General features: G+C 41.7%; 2 protein-coding genes and 2 pseudogenes across 4 annotated transcripts; all 4 read left to right on the top strand.

The window, feature by feature from the left end:
• Positions 1 to 556: 556 nt before the first annotated feature.
• LOC148338144 (protocadherin alpha-C2 pseudogene) lies at positions 557 to 3,856 on the top strand (annotated as a pseudogene).
• Positions 3,758 to 6,377, top strand: LOC148338143 (protocadherin alpha-C2-like). Its single transcript, XM_088294104.1, has one exon. The coding sequence runs from the start codon at positions 3,951 to 3,953 to the stop codon at positions 6,360 to 6,362; it is 2,412 nt and encodes an 803-aa protein (XP_088150230.1). The 5' UTR covers positions 3,758 to 3,950; the 3' UTR covers positions 6,363 to 6,377.
• Positions 6,378 to 6,580: 203 nt separating this feature from the next.
• Positions 6,581 to 27,313, top strand: LOC148338141 (protocadherin alpha-C2-like). 3 transcript variants are annotated; one of them, XR_015842773.1, is made up of 3 exons: positions 6,581 to 11,649; positions 23,862 to 23,898; positions 25,295 to 27,313. XR_015842773.1 is itself a non-coding variant. In XM_088292458.1 (3 exons), the coding sequence occupies exons 1-2, from the start codon at positions 15,799 to 15,801 to the stop codon at positions 23,871 to 23,873; spliced, it is 2,421 nt and encodes an 806-aa protein (XP_088148584.1). In that variant the 5' UTR covers positions 15,671 to 15,798; the 3' UTR covers positions 23,874 to 23,898; positions 25,295 to 27,313. The 3 variants fall into 3 exon arrangements, 2 of the variants coding, with proteins under 2 accessions (XP_088148584.1, XP_088148583.1); XM_088292458.1 differs by lacking the exon at positions 6,581 to 11,649 and adding an exon at positions 15,671 to 18,207; XM_088292457.1 differs by lacking the exon at positions 6,581 to 11,649 and adding an exon at positions 18,219 to 23,059.
• LOC148338142 (protocadherin alpha-C2 pseudogene) lies at positions 11,660 to 14,188 on the top strand (annotated as a pseudogene).
• Positions 27,314 to 27,914: the final 601 nt, after the last annotated feature.

Genomic DNA, 27,914 nt, shown 5'->3' with positions numbered 1-27,914 from the left:
GGAAAGACCTTCTATGATTTAATTTAGTAAGTCTATTCGTGGGCACAGAAGAGACACCAATAACCAGGAATGGCCAATTTAAGATAATATTTGATCGAATATAAACGTGATTTTGTCAAAAGGCGTAGCAAATATGTTTAATTTATTTTGGCAGTAAATTGATTTATGACTGAAAATGAGCGGAAATGTTAATCTCCCGAGTCATTTGGAACTCTACAGTGTGCCTTTTTGGCCACATGATGTCGCTGTTACCCTTTACTGTATTGCATAATTCATCAATCTACACATAAATCTCGACACACCCGTTGTAAAGGGTGGAGACATGTCTTTCTTTTGTATCCGATGTTTCGATGTGAAACAGTTGCGCCTCTCTGAGACATGCTTTGAGTAATTTTTGTTTTTGATATTTAGATAAATCTTTTGATTTGCTTCCATCCTAAAGCCTCCAGTCATGTGTCATGTAGGACAAAGGATGGATTTTTGGACGGGGGTCTTTGTGTTGTTTGCTGCATGGCCGGCTGCTTTGTCCGTGACACGTTACTCCATCCCTGAGGAAATGGAAAAGGGCTCCGTGGTGGCTAACCTTGCGGCTGATCTAGGACTGGAACCTGGAGGCTTGGCACAAAGAGAGGTAAAACTTGATATTTTTCACAACAAAAAATATCTGGATGTCAATAAGAAGACAGGGGAACTGCTCATCGTGGAGACAATGGACAGAGAATATCTTTGCCCCTCCAAACCAGCCTCTTGTCTACTTAAGCTTGATGTAATCATAGAAAGCCCACTGCGCATATTTAACATTGAACTTGGAATAACAGATATTAATGATAATGCACCACATTTTAGACGAGATAGAGTCGAACTGGATGTGTCTGAGTCTGCGACACCAGGGGAGCGATTCTCTCTCCCCAATGCGGTGGATCCAGATGTAGGTGTTAATACTATTAAAACATACACGCTCAGCCACAGTCAGCATTTTACCATTGAAATTCAGACGGGCACTGATGGAACACAGTATGTTGATTTAGTTTTGACCAAGTCTTTGGACCGGGAGGAGACTGCAGTCCATAATTTGATACTAACAGCAGTAGATGGTGGTAATCCAGTGCGCTCTGGCACGGCTAATATTATTGTGAAGGTACAGGATACCAATGACAATCCGCCTCGATTTGACCAGCAGATTTATACAGTCAACATGACAGAGAATTCCCCAATCGGAACCACGGTGATAAAGCTAAACGCTATTGATCTCGACGAGGGGCCAAATTCTGAACTTGTGTATTCATTCACACTTTACACATCAGAAAAAACACAAGATGTTTTTGCAATGAACCCCAACACGGGGGACATAACAGTGAAGGGGACCGTTGACTATGAAGACATGAAATTTTATGAAATGCACATTGAGGCAAGGGATAAAGGAATATACCCACTCCTAAGCCAGTGTAAAGTTATGGTGCATGTCATGGATATGAATGACAATTACCCTGAAATCACGCTCCAGTCTGTTAAAAATACAGTAAACGAAGACGTGCCTGTTGGCACTGTCATCGCCCTTGTGGCTATTAGTGACAGAGACACAGGTGATAATGGCAAAGTTAATTTATTCATTCATGACACAATCCCCTTTGTTTTAAACAAGTCATCAGACAGACCAATGCATTACAATCTCCTTGTTTCCAAACCTTTGGATCGTGAATCAGTTCCTGATTATGAGATCAAACTAATTGTGAGAGATTCAGGAAGACCACCATTGTCTGATAATGAAACAATTACTGTGCATCTGCTGGATGTAAATGATAATGCTCCACACTTCCCTCAGTCCTTTTATACCATACGTGTGATGGAGAATAACGCCCCTGGCGCCTTGCTCAGTTCCCTCAGTGCGTTTGACCCTGACCTCCATGAGAACCAGTACCTAGTTTACTTCATCCTGGAGAAGGAGATCGCCAACACCTCCATGTCCATGCTGTTCTCCATCAATCCAGAGAACGGCAACCTTTACGCACTCAAGACTTTTGACTATGAGATGGAGAAGGACTTTCTCTTCCACATCGAGGCCAGAGACTCTGGTTCCCCTTCGCTCAGCAGCAACGTGACCGTCCACATAATCATCGTGGACCAGAATGACAACGCTCCAGTTATCGTTTCTCCGTGGCGAGCGCACGGCTCTGTGGTGGAGGAGAAGATCCCCAGATCTACAGATAAAGGCTCGCTGGTGGCCAAGGTGATAGCCTTGGATGTGGATTCCGTGCACAACTCGCGTGTCACCTACCAGTTCCTGCAGGTGACCGACGCCTCCTTATTCAGTCTGGACCAGTACAACGGAGAAATCCGCACCGTGAGGATGTTCAGTTACAAAGATTCACGCCACCAGAGACTGGTTGTCGTTGCCAAGGACAACGGGGAGCCCGCTCTCTCTGCTACGGTCACCATCAAGCTGTCCACGGTGGAAACGGCCGTGAAGGCCTACTCGGACATGACCGAGGTGCCTCTGGAATACGACATCTTCTCGGACCTCAACCTGTATTTGGTCATCGGTCTGGGCTTGGTGACCTTCCTGCTGCTCATCACCATCTTGGTCACCATCGTGATCAAGTGTCAGAAGGTCAAGCCCAGCAAAGCGGCTCCTCCCTGCAGGAACAGTGTGATCAGCGAGAGGAACTCCACCATCGCAGATTCCACTCTGGTGTCCAACGATGCCTACTGGTACAGTCTGTTTCTGGCAGAGACCAGGAAAGGAAAGCTGGTGGTCAGGCAGCCCACGCCAAAGGGCTCCAGATACATCGTGTCCAGTATTCCCAGGAGCACAGGCATGTCTGACACCAGTGGCTCCGCTCCTTCCACCTTGCAGGTAAATTATTTTTCATCTTGTTCAATATTGTTTAAACTTATCAACAATCTTCATGGGTAGATAAACAACAAGGCACTTAAAAAATAAACAAAAAATATGAACACTGAATATGTACTTCATACAAATGAAGAAATATTCCACTAACACTAAGACCAGCAACAACAACAGTTGCTCTAGTGCTATTCCTATTAGGCTACTGATAGTGGTTCAGTGGGTAGTGGGAGTTTCTCCTAACTTTCGTTCAAGCTGATGCTTTGAATGTGGGTGCAAATTGTTGTCTGTCTCTATGTGTGCTCTATAGATTGACTGGTAAACAATCCATGGTATACTCTGCCTTTCACTGCATAGAATAGGCTCCTTGCAGCTCCCCTCTAACCCTGATAAGTGGTACAGAAAACAGATTGATATTATTATTATTATTATTATTATTATTATTATTATTATTAGTAGTAGTAGTAGTAGTAGTAGTAGTAGTAGTAGTAGTAGTAGTGGTAGTAGTAGTAGTATTAATAACAATAATAATAATAATAATAATAATAATAATAATAATAATAATAATAATAATAATAATAATAATAATAATAATAATAATAATGCATTGTCTTAAAAAATCCAATTGTGTAAAGTGTGATGCCACGGATAAAAGTATATTAATTGAAAGATTATGCATGGAACTGTTGATTCATAAAAATAAAAAACAAAAATTAAAAAATAAATAAAAAAGGAAAACAAATAACCTGATATCCTAATTATTTTATGGAACACATTACAGTAAATATTCGTATTAAATCAGCAACTGCTTCGTGTTCGACATTATACACATGAAGACAGGGGTGGCGCTGTCTAGCCTTGTTAATGTGAACCATCCTGCCATTTCCAAAGGCAAAGACGGTGGGTGACTTTTTCATACGAAAGAAGGAAGGGGAGGGAATGGACAGCTCCGAGGTGCTGAAATCCACACGGGAAGCGATCGCGCATTTGTTTGACTTTATGTCGGATTAAATCATTGAATGTATTACTGTGTTTGGAGTAACATAACAAGTAAAGGCCAGCCCATTTCATCACTTTCTATATAGCGTGCCGTGAATCGGAAATAATGGACTTCTCCGAGACAATGAGGAAACACAAAAGGTACGTGCAGCTCATTGTGTTGCTGTACACAGTACACGCTTTGGCTTCCGTGACTCATTATTCCATCCCCGAGGAGCTCAAAGAAGGATCCGTTGTTGCTAATCTTGCTAACGATCTCAGCTTGGACGTTACAAGTCTGAATAGAAGAAAAATGCGTGTGGATATCATCGCTAACAAAAAATATTTGGATGTGAACAAAGAGACTGGAGAACTGTATATTGTGGAGAAGATTGACAGGGAACATATTTGTACGACTAAATGGACATCATCATGTTATCTTAAACTGGAGGTGACGCTGGAAAACCCGTTGCGGATTTTTAACATCGAGTTAGAAATACTAGACATGAATGACAACGCCCCGCAGTTCAGACGAGACGCCATTCATTTGGATTTATCAGAGTCCACTTCAGCAGGGGAGAGATTCTCTTTAAGCAATGCAGTCGATCCTGATGTAGGGAGCAATTCAGTCAGCACATATCATTTGAGTGAAAGTGAGCATTTTAATATCGAGGTTCAGACGGGTAGAGATGGATCCAAATTTGCAGATTTAATATTAAATAAGGTTTTAGACCGAGAGCAGCAGGCTGTGCACAATTTAATACTCACGGCAGTAGATGGCGGTGCACCTCCTCGTACTGGCACTGTCAGTATTATTGTTCATGTCTTAGACGCCAACGATAACGCCCCTCTGTTTGATAATACAATTTACAGTGTGAAGATAATGGAAAATTATCCCATCGGAAGCCTTGTTATTGATTTAAATGCCACTGACTTGGATGAGGGCTCAAATTCCGATTTAACATATTCATATAGTTTATATACACCAGAGAAAACACAAGAAACTTTTAATTTGAATCCTTCTACTGGTGAGATCACTGTTAAAGGAATGTTGAATTATGAAGATTTTAGGATTTATGATATGGAAGTTATAGCAACAGACAAAGGAGTCAATAGTTTATCAGGACAATGTACGATAAAAATTCAAATTGAAGACATGAATGACAACCATCCGGAAATATCTATAAAATCGTTCCAAAGTCCAGTAAGTGAGAATATTGATGTAGGCACAGTGATAGCAGTTGTGAGTGTGAGTGATAAAGACTCGGGCAATAATGGCGTGGTGGATCTTCGCATTCCAAATAACATGCCTTTCAAATTGACGGAGTCCCCCGATAACTATTATAAATTAGTGGTTTCTGACCCATTAGACCGTGAGAAGGTTCCAGAATATGACATAATTTTCACTGTCGCCGACAGAGGCTCGCCTCCTTTAAGTGACAATGAAACAATGACTTTGCAGCTGCTGGACGTGAATGACAATGTCCCACACTTCCCTCAGTCCTTTTATACCATACGTGTGATGGAGAATAACGCCCCTGGCGCCTTGCTCAGTTCCCTCAGTGCGTTTGACCCTGACCTCCATGAGAACCAGTACCTAGTTTACTTCATCCTGGAGAAGGAGATCGCCAACACCTCCATGTCCATGCTGTTCTCCATCAATCCAGAGAACGGCAACCTTTACGCACTCAAGACTTTTGACTATGAGATGGAGAAGGACTTTCTCTTCCACATCGAGGCCAGAGACTCTGGTTCCCCTCCGCTCAGCAGCAACGTGACCGTCCATATCATCATCGTGGACCAGAATGACAACGCTCCAGTTATCGTTTCTCCGTGGCGAGCGCACGGCTCCGTGGTGGAGGAGAAGATCCCCAGATCTACAGATAAAGGCTCGCTGGTGGCCAAGGTGATAGCCTTGGACGTGGATTCCGTGCACAACTCGCGTATCACCTACCAGTTCCTGCAGGTGACCGACGCCTCCTTGTTCAGTCTGGACCAGTACAACGGTGAGATCCGCACCGTGAGGATGTTCAGTTACAAAGATTCACGGCACCAGAGACTGGTTGTCGTTGCCAAGGACAACGGGGAGCCCGCTCTCTCTGCTACGGTCACCATCAAGCTGTCCACGGTGGAAACGGCCGTGAAGGCCTACTCGGACATGACCGAGGTGCCTCTGGAATACGACATCTTCTCGGACCTCAACCTGTATTTGGTCATCGGTCTGGGCTTGGTGACCTTCCTGCTGCTCATCACCATCTTGGTCACCATCGTGATCAAGTGTCAGAAGGTCAAGCCCAGCAAAGCGGCTCCACCCTGCAGGAACAGTGTGATCAGCGAGAGGAACTCCACCATCGCAGATTCCACTCTGGTGTCCAACGATGCCTACTGGTACAGTCTGTTTCTGGCAGAGACCAGGAAAGGAAAGCTGGTGGTCAGGCAGCCCACGCCAAAGGGCTCCAGATACATCGTGTCCAGTATTCCCAGGAGCACAGGCATGTCTGAGACCAGTGGCTCCGCTCCTTCCACTCTGCAGGTATGAGTAACTTAAGCTTACTATTTCAGAAATGAAAATGTATTCATGATTGCAGTTGTTAATAAAATCACAAATAACTAAAAAATAGCCCTTTCACATGTAGTATTATCCGCGTATTGTAACAATAATACAGTATTATACAACCTATATCACTTTCCTCTTGGTTGGGTGGTGGGAAAACACAGGGGGGCGCTGTTTGACCAACAAAGTAGCCCATGACGCCATGACGCTGATATGTTGCTGTCGAGGCAGACAGGAAAATACCGCACAGATGTCACATTGATATCACATCCATTTGGATGAGATAGAATCGATTACCTTCACGCATCTTATCAGCGTGAAACTCATATAAGAATATTGGCGGTCAAGACCGTTTGCGGACTCAAACCATCATTTGGATTACAAATATTTTTGTTCGAGCTGAAATAGAATGGACGAGCAAACAACAATGGGGTCCGTTTTACTAACGTGTTCTTTTAAGAGGTACGTGCTGCTCTTTGTGTTTTTTTCCTTTGTTCATCGCTCACCGGCTTCAGTCACACATTATTCTATCCCTGAAGAAATGAAGGAAGGATCGGTAGTTGCAAACATTGCCAACGATTTGAGCTTGGATGTGAAGACACTAAACCTGAGGAAGATGCGGATGGATATTATTGCAAATAAGAGATATTTGGACGTGAAAAGGGAGACTGGTGAGCTATTTATTGTGGAGAAAATTGACAGGGAAATCCTTTGTCCGAGTAAATCATCAGCTTCTTGTTATCTAAAACTGGAGGTGATTTTGGAAAATCCTGTGCGGATTTTTAACATCGAGGTGGAAATAATGGACATCAATGACAACGCCCCTCAATTTAGGAGAGACGCAATTCATTTGGATATATCTGAATCTACTCCGAAAGGAGAAAGATTCTCTCTCAGCAATGCAGTGGATCCTGATGTTGGCAGTAATACAGTGAAAACATATCATCTGAGTGAAAGTCAACATTTTGGCATTGAAGTTCAGACAGGAAGAGATGGGTCCAAATTTGCTGAATTAATATTGAAAGAGACATTAGACAGGGAGAAGCAGGCTGTGCACAATTTAATGCTAACAGCAGTAGATGGCGGTAAACCTCCGCGTTCTGGGACTGCTAAAATTATTGTTCAAGTATTAGACACAAATGATAATGCTCCTCTGTTTGATAAGTCGATTTATAGTGTAAACATAATGGAAAATCCTCCCATCGGAAGCCTTGTTATTGATTTAAATGCCACTGACTTGGATGAGGGCTCAAATTCTGATTTAACATATTCATATAGTTTATATACACCAGAGAAAACACAAGAAACTTTTAATTTGAATCCTTCTACTGGTGAGATCACTGTTAAAGGAATGTTGAATTATGAAGATTTTAGGATTTATGATATGGAAGTTATAGCAGCAGACAAAGGGGTCAATAGTTTATCCGGACAATGTACGATTAAAATTCAAATTGAAGACATGAATGACAACCATCCGGAAATATCTATAAAATCGTTTCAAAGTCCAGTAAGTGAGAATATTGATGTAGGCACAGTGATAGCAGTAGTCAGTGTGAGTGATAAGGACTCAGGCAATAATGGAGTAGTGGATCTTCGCATTCCAAAACATATGCCTTTCAAATTGACGGAGTCCCCCGATAATTATTTCAAGTTAGTGGTTTCGGAGCCATTAGACCGCGAGAAGGTTCCAGAATATGAAATAATTTTCACTGTCACCGATAGAGGCTCGCCTCCTTTAAGTGACAATGAAACAATGACTTTGCAGCTGCTGGACGTGAATGACAATGTCCCACACTTCCCTCAGTCCTTTTATATCATACGTGTGATGGAGAATAACGCCCCTGGCGCCTTGCTCAGTTCCCTCAGTGCGTTTGACCCTGACCTCCATGAAAACCAGTACCTAGTTTACTTCATCTTGGAGAAGGAGATCGCCAACACCTCCATGTCCATGCTGTTCTCCATCAATCCAGAGAACGGCAACCTTTACGCACTCAAGACTTTTGACTATGAGATGGAGAAGGACTTTCTCTTCCACATCGAGGCCAGAGACTCTGGTTCCCCTCCGCTCAGCAGCAACGTGACCGTCCACATCATCATCGTGGACCAGAATGACAACGCTCCAGTTATCGTTTCTCCGTGGCGAGCGCACGGCTCCGTGGTGGAGGAGAAGATCCCCAGATCTACAGATAAAGGCTCGCTGGTGGCCAAAGTGATAGCCTTGGATGTGGATTCCGTGCACAACTCTCGTGTGACCTACCAGTTCCTGCAGGTGACCGACGCCTCCTTGTTCAGTCTGGACCAGTACAACGGTGAGATCCGCACCGTGAGGATGTTCAGTTACAAAGATTCACGCCACCAGAGACTGGTTGTCGTTGCCAAGGACAACGGTGAGCCCGCTCTCTCTGCTACGGTCACCATCAAGCTGTCCACGGTGGAAACGGCCGTGAAGGCCTACTCGGACATGACCGAGGTGCATCTGGAATACGACATCTTCTCGGACCTCAACCTGTATTTGGTCATCGGTCTGGGCTTGGTGACCTTCCTGCTGCTCATCACCATCTTGGTCACCATCGTGATCAAGTGTCAGAAGGTCAAGCCCAGCAAAGCGGCTCCTCCCTGCAGGAACAGTGTGATCAGCGAGAGGAACTCCACCATCGCAGATTCCACTCTGGTGTCCAACGATGCCTACTGGTACAGTCTGTTTCTGGCAGAGACCAGGAAAGGAAAGCTGGTGGTCAGGCAGCCCACGCCAAAGGGCTCCAGATACATTGTGTCCAGTATTCCCAGGAGCACAGGCATGTCTGAGACCAGTGGCTCCGCTCCTTCCACTCTGCAGGTATGAGTCAAGTGCATATACGTTTGGTCGATGGAATACTCACTTAAAATGGAATCAGGATTCATTGGTTTATTATAAAGCTTCACCATGCTGACTTTACAAGACTTTTGTATTATTTATATAATTTACATGATTGATAAATTTAATGACTTCTTTATCTGCAAATACAAACATCAACAGAAACAATACTTTTCAAATAAAATCAAAGAAAGAATGGAACAACCAAGTGAGAAAAAAGAAAAGAAGAGATACATTTCATCCTTCTTCAGTTTCCATGTTTAAATCGGATGAGAAAGACATTTAAAGACCTTACCACTTCTTACCTCGTGTTCTCTGTGTTATTTTTGTTTATATTGATACAATACTTAAATTTGTGATTATTACGTACAAATATATAAGTCTACCCAAATAATAGGTCCACAAATAAATGTGCATATCTTGTTATAAAGCTCTACATGTACTGTATTTAAATAAACCTTTGTAAACCTGTACCTATGTAAATAATTCTATAGAACCAAGCACACTACTTTCAAGGCCCCAAAACAAATAGAATTTTAAACATCTTGCAAAAAAAGTAATAAAATTGTTTGAACAACAAACAAACAAAATTAAGAAACACTTTCATTACAGTAGTTCAGATAACACCGCCAGATATTACTAGTTCAAAATTTCTTCTCACTGATTCGTGCATTTTTTTCTCAATACTCTTAAACCTACTTTTAAACTAAACAAGTGAACCACACATTTTTAAGCGAGTTTCATAATTATTCCATAAATCAAGTCCTATAACAGTAAATAAAAGTGGCACATCTTTGTTTTATATTATTCTTGGTTTTTTTTTTAAATACCTGTTCCCATCGATCATGACTGTCGAAATTCAAACAACTTCTTAGTACTGTGGCAAAGTATTGTGTACTTTGTACATTATCTGAACTATTTTAAATGCAACCAAGTCATACAACTTGAGAAAGTTTAAATTGAGTTGATTGTTGGTTCCATGTAGGATAATTATTTCATTTTGCTATATTATCTAACAACGGCACGACTGGTTAGCAGGATGACTTCACAGTACAGAGGTGCAAGGTTCGGTTTGGGCTCTGGCCCTCTTGTGTGGAGTTTGCATGTTCCCCCCGTGCCTGCGTGGGTTTTCTTCTGGCACTTAGGTTTCCTCTCACATTCCAATGACATGAATGGTAGGTTGATGGAACACTCTAAATTGGCCCGATATGTGATTGTGAGCGTGAGAGTTTGTTCGTCTTTGTGTGTCCTGCGATTTGCTGGCAACCAGTCCAAAGTGTTTCCAGCCTTCTGTCCATTGTCAGATGGGATAGGCTCCAGCATGCCCCTTGTGAGGAAATGTGACTCAGATAATGGATGGATGGATATTTTTATAACATAAAAATAGGGTGAGTGGTGTTTTTTTAGTTGTCATCCAATATCACAACACAGTAAATCATAGATGACAAAAACAGCTTGGTTTTATTGGGGGAAGCTTAACATCTTTGTTTTTCACTTTATATCCCTTCCAGCGTAGTATCACATTCAATGCCACTCCAAGGAAATTATCATATACTTTTACTTTTTAAAATGAATTTGCCCTATTTGAAATTTTCTGCTCATACACTTGATAATTGACCACATTAAACTAATCATATAACAGTCAGCACTGAGTAAGTGAAAAGAAGATTCTGTTCGATTTACATGAAAAAAAATGCATGGACATTTGCATGCATTAAAATCATGCTTCAACAACATGAATAAAGTAATTTTCTACAACATTCATGTTGGTCAAACATGATTTTAATGCTACAACCAATGTCCATACTTGTCAGATTCTTTTTTTTTCAGTGAGATGAGTGAAACCCCTAAAACAAATAGTAGACTCTGGCTTGAGGAAAGTATAGGGACTTTAGTGCCTTGCTCAAGGAAACCTCACTGAATTTTAGTCATTTCCACATATCTAAGTACTAGTTAGTCCCGTTTGGTAATAGGTCACATTAATAACCACGTTGTGGTATAGGAATGTGGTAGCACAGGTAACCCTAGTGGTAAAAATATATTTTTGACACGACTGTTTAATCATTTATGCATAAACAAATGCAGTTAAATCGTTCAGCACGGGTCGTCATAGGATGGTGGCGCTGTTTGTGATAATATTCAAATTACAGCCCATTCCTATCGTCATCATAGACCCCCTCGTGATAGGGCGGTTCTTACGTAAACTGGACCATTCCGCAGTGATGCAATGAGCCTCCGCCAATGCGGTCATTTATTCCGGCGTGTATTATCTGGAATATATTTGCAAATACGCGTTTTGGACATTTTTTTGCGCCGAAATTGAACTGGAAAAATACTGATTTTGAGACGTATCCTTTATGTGCATTGAGCGCAAATGAGAACAATGAACTCCGTTGCAGTTACGCAGCCACTGCAAAGGTACGTGCTGTTCGTTATTGTTATTCTTCTCTGTTTTATTCATCAAATATCCACATCCGTGACCCATTATTCCATACCCGAGGAAATGAAAGAGGGATCCGTTGTTGCCAACCTTGCCACCGATCTGGGATTGGATGTCAAGACGCTGAACCAGCGGAAGATGCGTTTGGACATTATTTCAAACAAAAAATATCTGGACGTGAACAAAGACACCGGGGAGCTGTATATTGTGGAGAAGATAGACAGGGAACACATCTGCCCTACAAAATCGCCAGGTTCTTGTTATTTGAGACTTGAGGTGATCTTGGAGAATCCGTTAAGAATTTTTAACATCGAAGTTGAAATAATTGACATGAACGACAACGCCCCTCAATTTAGGAGAGACGCCATTCATTTAGACATATCCGAATCGACACCAAAAGGAGAGCGATTCTCACTCAGCAATGCAGTCGATCCGGATGTTGGCAGTAATACAGTGAAAACATATCATCTCAGTGAAAGTGAGCATTTTAATATTGAGGTTCAGACAGGGAGGGAAGGAACAAAACTCGCAGATTTGATTTTGAATAAGGTTTTAGACCGAGAACAGCAGGCTGTGCACAATTTAATACTCACGGCAGTAGATGGCGGTACACCTCCGCGTTCTGGCACAGCGAGTATTATTGTTCATGTTTTAGACAACAATGACAACGCCCCTCTGTTTGATAATACAATCTACAGTGTTAAAATAATGGAAAATTCCCCCATCGGAAGTCTTGTTCTTGACTTAAATGCCACTGACTTGGATGAGGGCTCAAATTCTGATTTAACATATTCTTATAGTTTATATACACCAGAGAAAACACAAGAAACTTTTAATTTGAATCCTTCTACTGGTGAGATCACTGTTAAAGGAATGTTGAATTATGAAGATTTTAGGATTTATGATATGGAAGTGATAGCAACAGACAAAGGAGTCAATAGTTTATCCGGACAATGTACGATTAAAATTCAAATTGAAGACATGAATGACAACCATCCGGAGATATCTATAAAGTCGTTTCAAAGTCCAGTAAGTGAGAATATTGATGTAGGCACAGTGATAGCAGTAGTCAGTGTGAGTGATAAAGACTCGGGCAATAATGGCGTGGTGGATCTTCGCATTCCAAAACATATGCCTTTCAAATTGACGGAGTCCCCCGATAACTATTATAAGTTAGTAGTTTCTGAGCCATTGGACCGTGAGAAGGTTCCAGAATATGACATAATTTTCACTGTCGCTGACAGAGGCTCCCCTCCTTTAAGTGACAATGAAACAATGACTTTGCAGCTGCTGGACGTGAATGACAATGTCCCACACTTCCCTCAGTCCTTTTATACCATACGTGTGATGGAGAATAACGCCCCTGGCGCCTTGCTCAGTTCCCTCAGTGCGTTTGACCCTGACCTCCATGAGAACCAGTACCTAGTTTACTTCATCCTGGAGAAGGAGATCGCCAACACCTCCATGTCCATGCTGTTCTCCATCAATCCAGAGAACGGCAACCTTTACGCACTCAAGACTTTTGACTATGAGATGGAGAAGGACTTTCTCTTCCACATCGAGGCCAGAGACTCTGGTTCCCCTCCGCTCAGCAGCAACGTGACCGTCCACATCATCATCGTGGACCAGAATGACAACGCTCCAGTTATCGTTTCTCCGTGGCGAGCGCACGGCTCCGTGGTGGAGGAGAAGATCCCCAGATCTACAGATAAAGGCTCGCTGGTGGCCAAGGTGATAGCCTTGGATGTGGATTCCGTGCACAACTCTCGTGTGACCTACCAGTTCCTGCAGGTGACCGACGCCTCCTTGTTCAGTCTGGACCAGTACAACGGTGAGATCCGCACCATGAGGATGTTCAGTTACAAAGATTCACGCCACCAGAGACTGGTTGTCGTTGCCAAGGACAACGGTGAGCCCGCTCTCTCTGCTACGGTCACCATCAAGCTGTCCACGGTGGAAACGGCCGTGAAGGCCTACTCGGACATGACCGAGGTGCCTCTGGAATACGACATCTTCTCTGACCTCAACCTGTATTTGGTCATCGGTCTGGGCTTGGTGACCTTCCTGCTGCTCATCACCATCTTGGTCACCATCGTGATCAAGTGTCAGAAGGTCAAGCCCAGCAAAGCGGCTCCTCCCTGCAGGAACAGTGTGATCAGCGAGAGGAACTCCACCATCGCAGATTCCACTCTGGTGTCCAACGATGCCTACTGGTACAGTCTGTTTCTGGCGGAGACCAGGAAAGGAAAGTTGGTGGTCAGGCAGCCCACGCCAAAGGGCTCCAGATACATTGTGTCCAGTATTCCCAGGAGCACAGGCATGTCTGAGACCAGTGGCTCCGCTCCTTCCACTCTGCAGGTATGAAGATGAGCAAATGAAACAGAAACTTGTTCTGTATTATGAATGATTGTTCTTTATATTATATAGTTTTCAAATTCATATAGCTTTGACCTGTACAGCATTTTTCTATTTGTTTGCATGAAATCTACACAAGATAATAAGTTTGGTGATTCAACAGTATGAGCAATTCAGTCAACAAACTTTACTAATTATAATGCTAACTGCAATGCAAGAATTAGGGAATCCATGCAAAGTTACAGAATGGAGCAATCCACACTGCACATTTCAAGAAAAACATGCAGGCTGTAACAAAGTTTGCTATCGGGAATTAAATGCATTATAATCTTGATCATGGCCAGTAGTACAGGGTATTCTTTGCTGACTCTGCTGTCCCAAATAAATGATCAACAAGACAAAACTGATTACAATACATGCCACAATTCTATACATTTCTCAAGTAATGAATTTGTTCATGGGGAAATTAAACCACTATACTCCCAATAAAAGCCCTCAGTATTCTCAAGAAACATCCATCTATCCATTATTCAAACCTCCTAATTACAATCAATCATAAATATTTGGGTGTCTATACATGTATTACCTAAACATAATTAATGAAGCTATTCACATTTCGCGCTCACACATGATTTGTTCAGTATTTTGAGAACCAAAGTTCTGATACTTGAATTTATGACCTGTTTGCGCACTGGGGCCCATGCCTCGTGTTTTACCCAAAGAGCTGTGAGGAACTAAATCTTACAACACACACTACTGCACTTGCTGCAGCAACCATGTTGCGAAAATATTTATGATACATTACAACTCTAGTGACAAAACATATGGCAACTTTGGAGAAGTGAGGCATAGAATATGTAAAAAAAAAAATCATGGCGATATCTCCTCACAATATAACAACTACTTATTGCTCGGAGACGTTTATTTTCTTTTGATCTTATTGTTGAGTCTCTCAATGTTAACTTTACTGCACTTGAACGTTACCTGACTGCGATCTGTGCAATCTGGAGTCATCAACTAATCCGTCGTTAATTTTACACATTGAGAAAATGTTTGGGTATTTTTGTTAACATTGTTATGCGTGAGTATGACTGACTATATTATTATTATTTTTATACACTGACTCGGAGATTGTGTTGTGGTCTTGTTACCACAAGCCTCGCGATGTGTCTGGCGGCACACGACCCCCTGAAACAAGCTTCCCCCAGGTCCTAAAACGATCCCTTTCTTACCAAAGCATCTCGGGTTTATACTTAATTACGAATCATGTTGTATAAAGTTCTACCTTAATCAAAGTAAAACGGAATGCACAAAAACGAGGCAATATATCTTTTGAATTTATATAACGCTGTAATTGGATTTATCAATATATATTTTTTTAAATTGAGAAAAATAGAACCACAATTATGCACATAATGCCTTGCGTCACTGTGAGGAATCACAACTATGACTTTAATTTTAAGCGCACCTTTTTGAAAGGGAAATTGACGTCTCACAAATAGTATTAGTGTATGAAAAGAATATATTGAACTTATATTTAATCACAAATTGCAGATGTTTACAAAGGGTGGTTCAAGTCGCTGTTGGCCACAAAAAAATCTCGATGATGAAGTCATTTCTATAAACCTATTCTATTGGTGCACGATGAGGGGCGTATTATTCTCTCTATCAATGAACGGAAGAGGATCCTACAGGAGATTGTTTTTTGTCTGACTCTGAAAAGACGCACCTGAACTAAACGTCACATTTAATTATTTTAACCAAAGGGGAAAATGGCTCTTGCGTCTCTTCAACATTCAATGGAAAGGTATGTTGGCGTATTCCTTTTTCTTTTTGCCATAATGAACACCGTGAGGACCGTGACACATTACTCGGTTCCCGAAGAGATGGAGGAAGGCTCGGTAGTTGCTAATTTGGCGTCGGATTTAGGTTTAGATGTGAGGACGCTGAACAAGAGGAAAATGCGCATCGACGTGGTCGCAAATAAAAAATACCTTGAAATCAACAAGGACACGGGGGAGCTTTTTGTTCTGGAGAGAATAGACAGGGAGCTACTGTGCCCTTTGAAAACGACCACGTCATGTTTTCTTAAATTAGACGCAGCGATTGAGAACCCAATCCGTATGTTTAACATCGAAGTGGAAATCACGGACATTAATGATAACGCTCCTCATTTTCGACGAGGCACCATGCATTTGGACATATCCGAGTCGAGCCCGGCTGGGGAGAGATTCTCCCTGAATAATGCAGTGGACCCGGATGTTGGAGCCAATTCCGTGCAAAATTACCACCTGAGCTCGAGTCAACATTTTAACATTGAAATTCAAACGGGGAGAGATGGCACCAAGTTTGCAGATTTGATCCTAACAAAAGTGTTGGACAGAGAGGAGCAGGCTGTTCATCATCTCATTCTCACTGCTGTGGACGGTGGAGTTCCCACGCGCACGGGCACGGCCAGCATCATTGTTCAAGTCCTGGATGTTAATGACAACGCCCCATTATTTGACAAAGACAAATATTTTGTGGAAGTGATGGAGAACTCCCCTATTGGCAGTTTGGTGATTCAATTAAATACCACTGATTTAGATGAAGGTTCTAATTCTGACGTGCTTTATTCTTACAGTTTATACACGTCTGAAAGAACACAGAATGTGTTTAGTTTAAATCAAGAAAATGGTGAAATCAGAGTGAAGGAGACGATTAATTATGAAGATTTGAATTCTTATGAAATGGAAGTCATTGCTAGTGATAGGGGGCTAAACTCATTATCTGGGCAGTGTAAAGTGACTATACAGGTGACAGATGTGAATGACAACCACCCAGAAATTTCTATAAAATCCTTTCAAAGTCCAGTTAAAGAAAATATACCTATAGACACAGTGATAGCAGTTGTGAGTGTGAGTGATAAGGACTCAGGCAATAATGGAGTGGTGGATCTTCGCATTCCAAATAATATGCCTTTCAAACTGAAGGAGTCCCCCGATAATTATTTTAAGTTGGTGGTATCGGAGCCATTGGACCGTGAGAAGGTTCCAGAATATGACATAATTTTCACTGTCGCCGACAGAGGCTCGCCTCCTTTAAGTGACAATGAAACAATGACTTTGCAGCTGCTGGACGTGAATGACAATGTCCCACACTTCCCTCAGTCCTTTTATATCATACGTGTGATGGAGAATAACGCCCCTGGCGCCTTGCTCAGTTCCCTCAGTGCGTTTGACCCTGACCTCCATGAGAACCAGTACCTAGTTTACTTCATCCTGGAGAAGGAGATCGCCAACACCTCCATGTCCATGCTGTTCTCCATCAATCCAGAGAACGGCAACCTTTACGCACTCAAGACTTTTGACTATGAGATGGAGAAGGACTTTCTCTTCCACATCGAGGCCAGAGACTCTGGTTCCCCTCCGCTCAGCAGCAACGTGACCGTCCACATCATCATCGTGGACCAGAATGACAACGCTCCAGTTATCGTTTCTCCGTGGCGAGCGCACGGCTCCGTGGTGGAGGAGAAGATCCCCAGATCTACAGATAAAGGCTCGCTGGTGGCCAAGGTGATAGCCTTGGATGTGGATTCCGTGCACAACTCTCGTGTGACCTACCAGTTCCTGCAGGTGACCGACGCCTCCTTGTTCAGTCTGGACCAGTACAACGGTGAGATCCGCACCGTGAGGATGTTCAGTTACAAAGATTCACGCCACCAGAGACTGGTTGTCGTTGCCAAGGACAACGGGGAGCCCGCTCTCTCTGCTACGGTCACCATCAAGCTGTCCACGGTGGAAACGGCCGTGAAGGCCTACTCGGACATGACCGAGGTGCCTCTGGAATACGACATCTTCTCGGACCTCAACCTGTATTTGGTCATCGGTCTGGGCTTGGTGACCTTCCTGCTGCTCATCACCATCTTGGTCACCATCGTGATCAAGTGTCAGAAGGTCAAGCCCAGCAAAGCGGCTCCACCCTGCAGGAACAGTGTGATCAGCGAGAGGAACTCCACCATTGCAGATTCCACTCTGGTGTCCAACGATGCCTACTGGTACAGTCTGTTTCTAGCGGAGACCAGGAAAGGAAAGCTGGTGGTCAGGCAGCCCACGCCAAAGGGCTCCAGATACATCGTGTCCAGTATTCCCAGGAGCACAGGCATGTCTGAGACCAGTGGCTCCGCTCCTTCCACCTTGCAGGTATAATGACACATCTGTCAAACATCTTCAATGATCTGAAAACCCCAGTGATTAATCAAGTGCACTTATTTGATCAAAGCAGCCCCATGTTGCTGTGATATGATAGCTTTTTAAATATATTCTGAAGGGCGTTTAATCTTCAGGACCCTTCATCAATAGTAAATCACACAACCCTTAGGCACAGAAATGTTTTTATTTTTTCAGTTAGGACTCTCCCTTAATCTCAAATAACGGAACTCTTCTGGAAAGGGAATAAAATAATGTTTTAATTTCATTTATTAATTACATAAATGAAAAAAATCAAGGAAATGTTAAATTGATGTCATGAAAAAAGATGAAAAGAAATGTTAAAAATGAGAGAATATTCTGAAATAGTTATTTCAGATTCACGTTTAAGGTTTGAAAAAAAACTTATTGTACAGCACTGTTTTCCTACAATTATTGAACAATACATCCATTCAAAAAATCATGTCATACCACTGAACAAAACGCAGCAAAATGTTAGGAGAACTGAAATAATGATTTAGTCTCAATTTACTTACAATAATTCAACAGTTGCCAATGTGAATGTTGGCCAATTCAAAGCTGATATACTCACAGAAAAATCATGACTTACTTTATTTTGTGAATGGCAAAAGGTGGATACACAGGTTTTTACCTCCTCCTTCTAGTCCAGGAGCATTTCCCAATGCTTGTCACTATAGTCTCTGGCTTAGATAATTGAACTAACAATATATCTGTATATAGTAGATAATATTTTTTGGACAAATTAAGTTGGCATTTGGCTAATTTCCCACGGTATCCTGTTTGAGATCACTGTTCTGCAGTATAACAACAATTCTTTTACGCAAAAACTAGTAATGCCCAAATGTTTTAAAACATGGGGAAAAGAGTAAAAACTTATTTTTAACATCACTATCAGTATTATCACCTTGCTGCATGTTTGCATTGTTGCGAAACAAATATAACAAGAAACTCAATTCTAGTATAACAAAGTGGACTGTTGTGTGGTTTTGCCTCCCTTGACCACCTTGTCGCTCACACAACTGGAGCTTTATGAAGTGGACACTTTGTGGACTCATTTTTGAAGTGACAGATAATTCACAATGCTTATGCTGACGTTTATGTTGATATATTGTCATGAGATTTTCATGAAATTAGCTTAAATACAATTTTTGTCAATATTTACTTCTCTACTTGGCTTACAAAAAAATTGCTCTCACTCTTTCTATGGTACATTGCAGTCTCTTATTTAAGAGAGGCCGACTAAAACACGTTAGCATGTTTATGATAGTACACAGGGATTCTTTAAATTTGACACATTTTCTACATTTGCGTATGCAAGTTCATAGTATATTTCAGATTCTCACATTTAGGACAGAGGCGAGAGGGGAACTGAGTCACTGATGGTGGAGTGGGACACTTGCCTGATTTTGTGCGGACAGCTCTGTTGCAGTTCCCACTCAGTGACGATGTCTGTGTGTGCTCCGATACTGGCACGTGACCAGTTCAGGGTGTAGTGTGCCTTTTGCTCATAGTCAACTGTGATACGCTCTAGAACCCCCCACCCCGTGACCCTGTACAAGATTAGCAGTGTGGATGATGATGATGCTATGACGGCAACTATTAGCACACTTGTGGAAATGAAACTTAATTGGCCTTATCCAAGAGAGTTGGTTTTACAAATCAATGGATGATGGATGGATGGATGACTCATAGAGCGATAAATGAACTTTTTAGCAGGGTTCGAGAGAAATTAATCAGGGTAATAAAAATATGTATTCATCATTTCCAACCACTAGGCCCAGCAGTATATCCCAAACTTTACTGTGCATAAAAGTGTGACTTTGTTTTTAAGAAGTATTACTTTTTTAAAAAAATTGCATTTGATTATTTGACATGACTCTCATTTGTTTTGTACATTAGGGTTATTACTTCATTCAATGTAAACTGTTTAAGTGTACTTTAAAGTTTACCTCAAAAGACAAGTGTGGTAATTTAACATACATTTAAAACAACTTGCAAATGAACATCCGAACCTTTTGTTATTTTTTCCCGATGTAAAAACTAACTATTGTGAGGTGTATTTATTAACTAACTTAAGATATGTAACGGGTTTGGTCTGAAAACATTTGACGATATGTCATTATGAAATAAATCAGCAAAACACAGTGAGTTTTTTTTATAATGAAACGCCGGAATGTCAGTTGTTTTTAAATTGTAAGGGCTCTTGAAAACGAATTTCGTCGCTGCTGTACACAAAATCTCTCACGTTGGTGAGGTCATCATTTTCGCGAATTCTAGTTGGAGGAGAAGACGGACGTTTCAGTAGTGACGTCACACGGGGGCAAAATATGTTAACGTCCTCGTTGTGCTTATTCGTTGAGTAGGAGAGCGACTCGTCTTACCTTTCGTCGCGTTTTAAGGATTTATCATCAACATGACGCACGGCTTCTGTAAGTTAGTCGAGACGCGACCACTTGTCGTGCTTCTCTTTTTATGCACATTAGCGGACACGGTGTCGTCTGTCACTCACTACTCGATTCCTGAAGAGATGGAGGAAGGTTCAGTGGTTGCTAATTTGGCGTCCGATTTAGGCTTAGACGTGAGGACGCTTAACAAGAGGAAAATGCGCATCGACGTGGTGGCAAATAAAAAATATCTAGACATCAACAAAGACACGGGAGAGCTCTTTATTTTGGAGAGAATAGACAGAGAATTGCTACACTGCAACTCCAAAACAACGACATACTGCTCTCTGAAATTGGACGCAACGATTGAAAATCCAATCCGTATGTTTAACATCGAAGTGGAAATCACGGACATTAATGATAACGCTCCTCATTTTCGACGAGGCACCATGCATTTGGACATATCTGAGTCGAGCACGGTTGGGGAGAGATTCTCCCTGAATAATGCAGTGGACCCGGATGTTGGAGCCAATTCCGTGCAAAATTACCACCTGAGCTCGAGTCAACATTTTAGCATTGAAATTCAAACAGGGAGAGATGGCACCAAGTTTGCAGATTTGATCCTAACAAAAGTGTTGGACAGAGAGGAGCAGGCTGTTCATCATCTCATTCTCACTGCTGTGGACGGTGGAGTTCCCACGCGCACGGGCACGGCCAGCATCATTGTTCGAGTCCTGGATGTTAATGACAACGCCCCATTATTTGACAAAGACAAATATTTTGTGGAAGTGATGGAGAACTCCCCTATTGGCAGTTTGGTGATTCATTTAAACGCCACTGATTTAGATGAAGGTTCTAATTCTGACGTGCTTTATTCTTACAGTTTATACACGTCTGAAATAACACAGAATGTGTTTAGTTTAAATCAAGAAAATGGTGAAATCAGAGTGAAGGAGACGATTAATTATGAAGATTTGAATTCTTATGAAATGGAAGTCATTGCTAGTGATAGGGGGCTAAACTCGTTATCTGGGCAGTGTAAAGTGACTATACAGGTGACAGATATGAATGACAACCACCCAGAAATTTCTATAAAATCCTTTCAAAGTCCAGTTAAAGAAAATATACCTGTAGACACAGTGATAGCAGTTGTGAGCGTGAGTGACAAGGACTCAGGCAATAATGGAGTGGTGGATCTTCGCATTCCAAATAATATGCCTTTCAAACTGAAGGAGTCCCCCGATAATTATTTTAAGTTGGTGGTATCGGAGCCATTAGATCGTGAGAAGGTTCCGGAATATGACATTACCTTCACTGTCGCCGACAGAGGCTCCCCTCCTTTAAGTGACAATGAAACAATGACTTTGCAGCTGCTGGATGTGAATGACAATGTCCCACACTTCCCCCAGTCCTTTTATATCATACGTGTGATGGAGAATAACGCCCCTGGCGCCTTGCTCAGTTCCCTCAGTGCGTTTGACCCTGACCTCCATGAGAACCAGTACCTAGTTTACTTCATCCTGGAGAAGGAGATCGCCAACACCTCCATGTCCATGCTGTTCTCCATCAATCCAGAGAACGGCAACCTTTACGCACTCAAGACTTTTGACTATGAGATGGAGAAGGACTTTCTCTTCCACATCGAGGCCAGAGACTCTGGTTCTCCTCCGCTCAGCAGCAACGTGACCGTCCATATCATCATCGTGGACCAGAATGACAACGCTCCAGTTATCGTCTCTCCGTGGCGAGCACATGGCTCCATGGTGGAGGAGAAGATCCCCAGATCTACAGATAAAGGCTCGCTGGTGGCCAAGGTGATAGCCTTGGATGTGGATTCCGTGCACAACTCGCGTGTCACCTACCAGTTCCTGCAGGTGACAGACGCCTCCTTGTTCAGTCTGGACCAGTACAACGGAGAAATCCGCACCGTGAGGATGTTCAGTTACAAAGATTCACGCCACCAGAGACTGGTTGTCGTTGCCAAGGACAACGGGGAGCCCGCTCTCTCTGCTACGGTCACCATCAAGCTGTCCACGGTGGAAACGGCCGTGAAGGCCTACTCGGACATGACCGAGGTGCCTCTGGAATACGACATCTTCTCGGACCTCAACCTGTATTTGGTCATCGGTCTGGGCTTGGTGACCTTCCTGCTGCTCATCACCATCTTGGTCACCATCGTGATCAAGTGTCAGAAGGTCAAGCCCAGCAAAGCGGCTCCTCCCTGCAGGAACAGTGTGATCAGCGAGAGGAACTCCACCATCGCAGATTCCACTCTGGTGTCCAACGATGCCTACTGGTACAGTCTGTTTCTGGCAGAGACCAGGAAAGGAAAGCTGGTGGTCAGGCAGCCCACGCCAAAGGGCTCCAGATACATCGTGTCCAGTATTCCCAGGAGCACAGGCATGTCTGAGACCAGTGGCTCCGCTCCTTCCACTCTGCAGGTAAAAATATTTGCTACTTTCACAGAAGTGATGAAGAGTGAAGAGCATTATCAGGTATTGCAGTCACAGTGCAGCGTTTTCTCTGTGATGGAAATTAAATTGCAGTTAAATTCAAATTTTAAAAACTGTCAAAGTGCAGTCTGGGCACTAGCTGAAATTTCAAATAAATGTTTTTATTGTTCTATTATCTATGGTGTCCAATTCGTGGACTTTTATAAAAATGCAATGTATAAGCAGAAAAACTGTTATGTTTATCGATGCAAACTATTTATCATCTTTTCAAGATGTTTTTGTGATTAAGTGCACACATGTGCTCTCAATGTGTGAGTGGATAAAGTGTGTATTTGTTTTTATCTGTCTTATAATATGCCTAAACCAAAATACATTCAAAACCCTTTGTATACTTATATCCGTTCTAAAAGTTCATGAATGAAAATGCAAATATACGATACTTGCTCTGAGTTTCACAAAGCAGAACCCGCCTCCAAACTAAATAAAACTAGACTAAATTGAAATTGAACTACACTAAACTAAATTCATCTGCCATGGAGAATTGCTTTCATATGTGAGACTGTTATCTGCCTTTGCCTATCCAGGTACGTACAAGAGCTACTAGAAACAATGTTTTGACATGTTAAAATTTATTTTTGTGTTTATTGTTATGTCTATATCTGTCGCTGTGGGCCACCGCTGATGAATCTGGCGTCTTTGATTACATTCATCCCAAGATACATTGACAGTGAATTGTTTTTTGACCTGTAATAACCTCACCTCTCCCTTTCTTTTTCTTCCCACTATAAAGTACCCTAAATGAGGGAAGGCCACTCAGCAGCTTGCAGGTATGCAGGAGTCTCACTCCCTGTTTATGCACTGTTTAAAAATGTTCTCTGTTTCAACTGTTTTGTTTCCCTTCATGTTTCTTCTCGTCTCACTTTCAAATTCCGGTTTAATTTCTCTGACACCCCAATGTCTCTGTATTCACCACTTCATGTCCATATTTTGTCTGCAGTCGATCACATTCCCTTCCATAAAGCAAACCAAATGCATACCAGAAAAAAAAAAATACTAGTCATAACAATATAGTTTTTATCTTTGTATTCCTTATCAGAAAGTGTGCATTATTTAAAAAAATAATCAACCCGAATAATCATGGCCACAATAACCAAATGCACTGGAGACTCGCCTGACGACAATTTGTTGTCAGGATTGACACCATATGATAATTTACAACATACGTGAGGTGTTCCAGATACTATACAGCTTGTGGACAAAGTGATGGGTCAACTGCAACCAGTCCTTAAATGCACCTGTTGATTATTATTATCATCCCATATTAACACAACTATAAATGCAACACGGTCCATTTTTGAGTGACCTTTTATTGTGGGTAGCCTAAGGCACACTTGTGCCTTAAATGTGTTGCACAAGGTGCTCACACCACACACTCACTGGTTTTCTGCCTTCCCCAGAGTCCACCTCCCCCAACACACACGATATAGAGTAAAACTGCCCATGGATATGTGTTTGCGTGTTTTTATTTGTCTTTTATTTATATTACACCATATGGAAAGCGCTTTGTCACAGCTCCAGCTGTTGTGAAATGCGCTATATAAATAAATTGTATTATATATTAGATTGGCCTATTTTTGGGACATTCAAAGGCACACCTGTGCAATAATCTTGCTGTATAATCTGCACCTTTTGGCAAAGAAGTGCTCACTAACACAAATGTAGACATTTGAACTATTTATGAGAGTGTACTTAGAAAAAAAAAATGGGCTCACAGAAAATGGGCGCAGAAACAATAGTATTGCAGTTATATATTTTTGGGTGTACTTGCTGATTTAACTGTGTATAAAAAACAACAATATTCAAATTGTTACAAATGCATGTTAGGATTATAATTAGACCTTGACTGCGCCGTTTCCGTCACATTGCTTTGGCAACCAATTACAATTGTAAACTGGCTAAAATGTGGGACACATTTTATGTCTGACCTTTCTTTTATGCAGGAAATGTGCAAAACAATCGCAGTCACCCAGTTTCCTAGCAACCACGCACCTCATATTTCCCAAGCATGATATGTTCAATGACAGTGTGTAGATTCAAGGATCTGCCCAACCCTTTCTGTCTTCAGCCTGCAGCCTTACCATCTTAGTCACAAAATGCATATCAGCTTGACAAGTCATGTAGTTGTCTCTAATTTTTAAATGTATCCTTTGATCTCATTGACAGGCATCCACAACCAGCAGCACTCGATCTGCATGAAGACCACAACTCCCCCAGCTGCAAATCGGACCAATGGTGATGGGAGAGCTCCAGAGGAAAAGCGATAACCCTGAGTTGACATCACGCTCGTACCCATCATGCTCAGCCTGGTTCCTCGTAACTTGACACCCACCGAATGCTGCCATTTAATTGAGGAAATAACCTCCACCCTTTTGGCCAGTCCCCTCTCTCTGTATTCTTTAAGCACATGAAAAGCCAATTTAAGCCTTTTTGATATACTCTTCAGTGTACACAGTATGACCGCATGGCTTCAACTACACTTCATCCGAAAAATATGTTTGCAAGAGATGTGATTTGCCAAGAAACACACTGAACAATGTGAATAGTCCAAGAAGCCAAAACAAGGGGACAATGGAATGTGGAATTGCCAATATGAGACGATTGCCTCTTTCTCCACCCATTTTGTGTACAGTATTTATTTTTTTTTCACTTTGTCTTACTCATTGTCTGCATTAATAGCAGTGAAAATGGCACAGTATACTAGGTTGTTAAAAAAAAAAGAAAAAGCAACAACCTACAGTTTATAGAAGTGGAATTAGAATTTTATAAATGGTGATGTTAGGTTTTTGCAATGACATTGCGGACAAAGTCCACAGTTATTAATGAGTGTAATGATTCGGGTGACTTAACAAACCTACAGCCATGATAATTTAATGATTTTATGTACGAGAAATAATCTAAGGGGTGCCCTAGTCCGGTCCTTGAGAGCACCATACAGCCCTTCAAATTCAAATGATCAGGATCATAATCAGGCCTCTCAGAGCTTACTATTAAACTGTTCATTTGATGCCGATGTGTTGAAAGAAATGTGTTAAAATCAACCAGATTTGGGCACACCTGAGCTCATTGATTTTGTTAACTGTTCTTAAAATATTGGAGTTTCTGGGGGAAAAACTGCTACTATTCTGTTTTAAAAAGATGGTCAGCTGCACAAAAAAACAGCCAATGTACATTCCAAGGGTAAAACTTGGTCACTGTTCCTGGAATGCCGGGTCTGACTTTTACTACAAAGCACCTTGAGTTTTTAGGTTAAACAGAAAAGTGAGGCATTTTGTTCATCAGCTTTCACTTTTTTTTTTTGCATGGAATAACCATCATAGCTTTATGTCATTATTTTTTTGTGTCAACATTTAACGTCTGAGAACAAAGTACAAGTGGGACAAACCGTAAAGAGGAACAGTCAAATATGTTCAATGTTGTGTTTTCCTTCTCTTCTAACAATAAACATGAGTGTGCTTGAAAATAAATCATTCAACTGAGGACGTAAAACTCTCCGTGTAGATAATAGAAAATACAGTATGTATTTTATTTACTTTTTCATTTAAGAAGATAATCCGCAGATGTTTCCAACCATCAACAGTGTCTAAAATTGTGTAACACGTTGCAGTATATACAAAATATTTACAGTACTGGAATTTTGTATTTGTCACCCAATGAGAGCTGTGCTCTGCTGTATTACAGCAATTAGCAGTAAAATTTGGAAGTTCTGTGCAAAGAACTTGAGCTCCAACGTATAAAACATAGTGATGCCTTCTTTGTAATGCTTGTGTGGCATTTCTTGTTGAAATATGCACATCAAGGTATGAAAAGGCGTTTGCCCACTTCTGTGCTGATGATGGACATCTATATTCAGGTGTACAAATAATTATGAATGACGTTTGACTCTAAGCAGCCATGAACTAATAAATTCCCAGAAGCTAATACTGCACAATAAGGTCAAATGGCTTCTTCGATAATGCTGTCATCTTCATCTTTTCAGTTTCAATCGCATCAACTTATATACAGTAAATATCTATAAGTTGCAGTCAAACACAGCTTACATATTTAAAATTGTGATGTTTTAAAGGCATACTGCAATTGTACAGTGGTGCTTTGACAGTGAACTAAATGTTGTGTGTGTGTGTGTGTGTAATGTGATCGTATTGTATGACAGACTGAATAAAAATAAAATGGGAACTAATTAAACGTTTGTTGTGTGGTGGTAAGTGGAGTACAATGATTCTATTTGTAGATACCATGATACAAATGATGAGACTCATTTTCGTCACTGGATGCTTACATCACTTCATTATCAGGCCTGACCAAGCAACTACTCAGTCAAAAGATGCCATGCTGTCTGCCTCAGAGTTGCTTCCTGCATGGTTGCCAGGGAGATGAGCTATATGGGAAGGCACACTGACACATATAAGAAGAAAGGCACTGTTAATGTTACCATTTAAGTCAATTAAGTTGCATCGTGCTTATCAAGCTGGTTTATGTACAGAACAAAGCAAGCAGGGACACGTGCACTCCATCAATCTCAAATTACTGTATATTTTAATAGGGATGTTACAGAGCATTGTGTCATTTAAAATTGCTAGTGAAATTTACACTTGGTCAGTATGTAAGAATTAATATAAAACCACCGTCCACATTTAGGAGAATCGGTGTATGTATACTGTGATTCGCTTTGTTTGCAGCGTTCACGGCATCCCTCCCCCAACTCCTTCCTTCAGTAATGACCTGAGGAAAGGAGCTGCGTTGCCATGGCTACGAGCTGTCTGCTCCAGAAGGGCGTTGTGCCTGG

This window comes from Idiotropiscis lumnitzeri, chromosome 4 (assembly GCF_059441095.1).
Source record: "Idiotropiscis lumnitzeri isolate Australia: NSW breed Sydney's pygmy pipehorse chromosome 4, RoL_Ilum_1.0, whole genome shotgun sequence".
Lineage (NCBI taxonomy): Eukaryota > Metazoa > Chordata > Actinopteri > Syngnathiformes > Syngnathidae > Idiotropiscis > Idiotropiscis lumnitzeri.
Note: the sequence above shows the minus strand (reverse complement) of the source record. Positions and strands in the feature narration are given on the sequence as shown.